The sequence below is a fragment of the Poecilia formosa genome, unplaced genomic scaffold (genome assembly GCF_000485575.1).
Source record: "Poecilia formosa unplaced genomic scaffold, Poecilia_formosa-5.1.2 Scaffold399, whole genome shotgun sequence".
NCBI lineage: Eukaryota > Metazoa > Chordata > Actinopteri > Cyprinodontiformes > Poeciliidae > Poecilia > Poecilia formosa.
The window spans coordinates 362,268-368,338 of NW_006800338.1; the positions used below are offsets into that span (position 1 = coordinate 362,268).

The 6,071-nt window shown below is 41.1% G+C and overlaps 1 protein-coding gene across 7 annotated transcripts in view; it reads left to right on the forward strand.

Moving 5' to 3' along the window:
• The window catches only part of tcf4 (transcription factor 4), a 208,842-nt gene that overhangs the window by 194,881 nt on the left and 7,890 nt on the right, over positions 1 to 6,071 (forward strand). For all 7 annotated transcript variants that reach the window (XM_016663012.1, XM_007576154.2, XM_007576153.2 and 4 more), the window contains one exon: positions 4,841 to 4,979. In XM_016663012.1, coding sequence (XP_016518498.1) covers positions 4,841 to 4,979 — 139 coding nt within the window. The remainder of the gene's footprint in view (positions 1 to 4,840; positions 4,980 to 6,071) is intronic.

Genomic DNA, 6,071 nt, shown 5'->3' on the forward strand with positions numbered 1-6,071 from the left:
TCCAGAGCGAGCGGCTGAGTTTTCCAGAGCGCGCGGCTGAGTTTTCCAGAGCGGCTGAGTTTTCCAGAGCGGCTGAGTTTTCCAGAACGAGCGGCTGAGTTTTCCAGAGCGGCTGAATTTTCCAGAACGGCTGAGTTTTCCAGAGTGCTGCTGTCGCGTTGAGCCGGCGCTCGGCTCCAGAGTGCGAAACCTAAACAGTCTTTGTTTATCTCAGATTATACTTCCACTTTCATTACCTCCGCTTCTCCTCCTTTGTGGCCAAATGTGCTTCATCTGAGATAATTGGAAACGACAATTGGAAATTGCAGAAATCCGGCTAATATGAGATGAAATATTACAATTTACAGAGTTGGTGAAACATTTCTCCTGTCGGTGGCGCGGCTGCAGCTTCGGAGCGGACTTGTCCGTTACTGTTTGCAGCCGCGTGATGAATCTGTCTGTGGATGTGTGTGTCTCCTCCTCTCCCTCGTCTTCCTCCCGCCGTTTCTCTCTCTGCGACGGTCGCAGCGATCAGCAGGATTATACATGACAGCCACTCAGCACCTCCTCTGCTCGCGTCTCCTGCGAATCTTTATTATCCCGACCGGCTTTATTGGAATTTCTCCTGAGTGCAAAAACCAAATAGGATGAAAGAAATAGAGATGATGAGGAACGGGGATGATATGTGCTGAAGTTTTCAACATCTTGATTCTGTAAATACATTTGATTCCTGTTTATCCAGGTAAAGTTCATCATCAGAATGAAAATCGACTTCATGGGGAAATAATCTCATGTTTTGATGAAACGCCCAGCAGAAAGTTAACCTTCATGGATTTGTTCTCGTGTCTTTTAGGTTGTTTTTGTTCGGGCCGACGTTGTAAATCACATACCGACATAAAGTTATCATAAAGTTAATATTAATGTTCAGTAAATTTTATTTTTTTGCTGTTTAATATTGACTCACTTTGGTGATGCTTTCAGAGAACCTGGGATTTTCTAAATGTGTTTTGGTCCTACAGCCATTAACTGAAACAAACTATAAGTTTCCAGACTTTTCAGGGTCATTGAACGCACCACCAACGTGTTTCACACTTCACCTCCTGCACACATGTTCATGTTTTCTGGTTTGTTTTGAGTTTTTATTCACCTATTTAACAATAATTTGAGGTTAAGCTAATCGTGTTTCCATGTTGGCAGTTCGATCAGGTGGGAAACGGGCGTGGCCTTCTCTGACTAAACCAGATCGGTTTATTTCTGATTTATTTATATTTTCCTCCTCGTTGAACTAAATGAGGGACGGCTTCTTAAAATATAAAAGCCCTCCATTAAAAATGTACGCCACCCTGTCTGCCTGCCTCCCTGCTGCCATTTTGCATTTGGGAATCCAGGCGGCGATGAAAGGCAGAGCAAGAGACGGAGCTGCAAGTAATAAACAAAGGAGCGAGAAGAAGGAGCGCGAGCGCCGGCGACATTTTGTGATATTTGCATGAAGCGAGCGGGGAGTTTGGCATGTGGTGGGCAGGAGCTCGCTGTCAGCCAGCTGGATTAACCACCAGACTGGGAGTTCATTCCCAAAATCACTTTATTTACTCTGCAGCACATCAGCAGACTGAAGGTGGGCTTTGCTGCATATCTGCCGCTCCAAACAGGACTGGATTCACCGGACCGGGTTTATACATAAACGTAATGCAGTTATGTTAAAAGAAATTCAAATCAATTCAATAAAGTTGCTCCAGTTCGAATAAAAATCTAATAATTCACCCTGAGGACGGTCTCATGTGGCCCAGACAAAGTTTAAGAACAGTACAAATATGAGTCTCCACTTTTCCAAAGTCTGGACTAAAAGTGTATAAAAGAAAATTTCCCCACCTGATAGAGACTCGGTTGCATCATCTGCTCACCTCCAGCTGCTGTGGCTCTGAGTCAAACCAACCTGTTCCCCTCCTGGCCTGTGGGGGCGCTGCACCAAGAACCACTGAAGGAAACGACACAAAAACCTCTGAAGACACTGATTTTCTTAATTGTACATTAAAATGGAGTGTCATCAGATTTTAGTGATTTGAGGATTTCTTGAGCCGCTTCTCCTGCTAGCGCTAGGCTAGCTAGCATTTGTTTTGGTTGTATTTACCCAGAATGCCCTGTGCTGTAGTCCACTTCCTGTTTTTGGAGCGGTCTCTGGTCCGTTCAGACAGATTCTAACCAAACAAAGACCGAGGTTTGGAGGACCAGAGTTCGGTTTTATGGTACGAACCGGAGTTTTAGGCAAACGGACTGGAGTTGGATTAAACTGGATTAAACCAGATTAAACTGGATTAAACCGAATTGAACCGGACTCACTAACGGTGAAATAAAACCGTTTTTGCTGCCAAATATGGCACCGCCAGCTAACAGGTTTAGGGTGTTTCCTGTAATCAGATTCTGCTCAGCGGCTGAAGACCCTGGTGGAGAAAGTCCAACTATCGGTTCACCTAAAACCCAAGCAGAGTTTGGTTCTGCATCAAACTCTGTTGATCGTTAGAACAGAAACACACTTCTGGAGCGGCCTAATCAAAGTTTGGACTTGAGTCTAGGGCTGGCTTCTAAATCAGTTTTATTGATTAATAAAATTTTTGGTTTTTGAAGAATTAATTTTTGGGAAAATCTGGATTTTCTTTACCAGTGAACTCATGTAGTGATGTCATCACGCCCAGGGCGGCCATCTTGGGTTACAGCTTCATTTATTTGGACTTTGGACTCGGGTCAACTCAACGGCAGAATATAAGGCTTAAGCTACATTTTTTTACAAGAATAAATATTAATATTGAGAACTCTAACATGGAAAATTTGTAATTAGATTTTTAGAGGGAAAATCAAGGAAGGAAAAATTCTCATAATTTGATGGATCTGATGAGGTTTGAAAGAAATTTCTGATTTTTGTCATCCAGATCTATTTAAATCTGATTGAGAAATCACCTTAATGCTGGAAAAAACAAGTTTGATCTTTTAAAACAGCTTTTTGTAGATTTTCTTTCTCTGATATTAAAATTTGTTTTATCTGAAATATTTAAAAATAACAAAGAAAAAACAGAAAAATGTGTCAGGAGGCAAATTTCGACTTTCCGTCTCGGTTCAGATCCAGTGACCGTTCCTGCCGATGCGTCCCAAATTAAAAACAAAGCTGAGGGGAACGGGGGTGAGTGAGCGGGCGTTTTGAGGCGCGTGGCGCCCGCAGACGTTGGCACCCCAATCAGCCGTACGCAGAACGAGTCGGGACCCATCCGGTGCCAACGCCGCCAGTCCCCGCTGGAAGCCGCGCGCAGCCCTGGGAATTACAAATCCCACAATTAAACATATGGGCATTAAGATAATTGTCAGTTGTGCTGCAGTGTGTGTGTGTGTGTGTGTGTGTGTGTGTTGTGGGGGGGGAGACAGATGGACAGGATTCAGCAAACTACTCTCACACACCCCTGGGGAAAAACAGGGAAAAACAAAAAGAAACCCCAGACTTCCTGAACAAAAAGAAATTTAAATTTCTGACGTCTAAATTTGAATCTGAAATCGAGATAAAAACTGATGGAAGACGGGAGAGGACGGAGTGGAGGCTCAGAAACTCCTGAAGAAGAAGTTCTGCTGTTAGAAAGATGGATGATGCCCTCTGCTGGGCACAGGCGGAACTGCAGCATCTGCAGAAGACCAGAAAAAGCTGCAAACAAAGGAATAAAAATCACATTTAGGACATAATGCTTCATTTAGAAAAATACAGTTTATAGGGAGGATAATTCATAATAAAGCAACTGTGTCTGTAATGATCAGTCAAAGAAATCCTCCCTAAACGAGTGTTTTCTTCCTTTGGTGTCATCCAAAACATTTAATAGCACCACATTTCTTCAGAATAAAATAATTTAAATATTTTAATCTGAATTTACCCAGAGAAATAAAAGCATCAGTTATTTAGGTCAAATAAACACCAACGACTCTTATTCCCTATTTATTCTCTTTGTGTTAAACTGATTAATTTAATCCAGTGAATGACTAAACATTACAGTCCAGATTAATACAAATAATCTGTGTTCTCCAGATTAATAGTCTAAATTAATCTGCATCTTGATGGTCCAATTCAAGCCAAAAAAATATATATAAAGTATTTTAATTACAATAAAATTCAGTCCAATTAATTTCCAATTACATTTATTAAAATAAATTAGACCAACTCACTCCAATTTCAGTTTAATCCAACAGATTTAACATGAATAAAGTCAAATTGAAGATAATTATTAAATATTTCATTCCTAAATTTAAAGTTCATCCATCTTAAATTCAACCATAATCCAGGTGTTTTTTATTTTAATCCAGATTAATGAAAACACTCCGGTTATGAATACGACTCAATTCAGTTCAATTTATTTGTAATCCAGATGATTCTATAATCCAAATAAATCCAGTTTAATCCAAATGATTCAGCATACATACAGATAATTATCACATGTTTTAGATAATTTATAAATCAATTAATTCCAGTTTAACATCAATAAATTTATCTAATATACAAAAATATAATTTTATATATAATCCTCATTTATGTAAAATTGTTCCAATACAATCTAAACCAACGGATTCAACGTAAAGTTACAAATATATTTTACTTCAAATCAATAAACACCAATTCAGTCCAAGTCATTTATAATCCAGCTGATTGAATAATCCCAACAGAGTCCAAGTAATCCAGTTTAATCCAGTAAATTCAGCATAAATAGAGATGAACATTGATGTAAAACATCCTGTTATATTTAATCTGTGCCGTTTTCTGCTGCCTGCAGTGTTCAGGTTCACCACAGCGCCCTCTGCAGGCAGGATGTGACACGTCTCCTCTGTTTGCCTGCAGGTGGGCTCTCACAGAGAAGATGGCGGCAGCGTGGGCAGTTTACGCGGCGGCCACTCCATGGGGGGTCAGGTGTCGGTTCCTCAGCTGCCGGTCCAGTCGGCGACCTCACCGGACCTCAGCCAGCCCGACCCGTACCGCGGTAAGGCCCAAAACCTGCTCTGTGCACTGGTTCAGCTTTTATTTTGAAACTACAGCAGTTTTTCATCTGTTTTTTGTCTGTTGTACTTAAAAAATGTCAATAAACATTTAAAAGCTGGAATTTTATTTAGAAAATCTAAACTGTTTTTTCTAGCTCAGCTAATCAGTTAGCATGAGTCATAGACATTAGTTCTGCTAATGCTAAAGCATTGCAACACAGTTTTTAGCAGAAGCTAATGCTAAAGTGCTAGCTTCAATTCCAATGAAGTTACATTTAGCGCTAAGTGTGCATTAGCAGAAGGGAGCCTACCACTGATCAATTATAAATATCAGTTATCAGCCATCATCAGCATCAGGCCAAAGTTATTTGCAGTTTGGTTCATTTCTTCCTAACGAACCAAACTGCCTTCATTTCTGTCAGGCAGCGGTTAGCAATACGTAAAATAAAGAAGCTGCAAACAAAGCTGAAAATGAGCCTGAAAAAGTTTTTGTGAATAAATTGAGGAGCACTTCACTGGCTGAGCGTTAAAAAGCTAATGAGGAGGCTGAACAAATCTGCAGAGTGAATATTGAGGAGGAAGGCAGCGTCTGAGCTCAGTGTGCAGCAAATTATCCCTGAGCTGGGCTGTTTTTATAAGGCTGAAAATGAGTCGCTGGCAGCAGAGTTCATCCAGCAGCGACCACAGCCAACTGGGTAATGAGGTGAGAGGAGAAGAAACGCTGGGCTGGCAGAGGAACCAGGAGCCGCTCGTTTATTCTGCATCCCTTCATAACTCTGTCAAACAGCCGAGGCAGCAGGGAAGTCTCACCTTCACTTCATCACCTGTTCATGTTAAAGAGCCGGATCACAAGTTACCGACCCGTCGTTATTAGATGATTACTGGGTGGAAACGATGATGACTGAGAGCAGCTAGAAATGTCCAAACGTCCATTACTATTAAATATGTTTATTATTATGATGACAGTAATCTGTTATTTTACTGTGCCTCAGACGACGGTTTAAACCAGAGCTTCCAAACATACGGGTCGTGATCCCTAGGGGGGTCATAAGACACCAAGGTGGCGGTCACAAAATAACTTTCAGAATCATAGT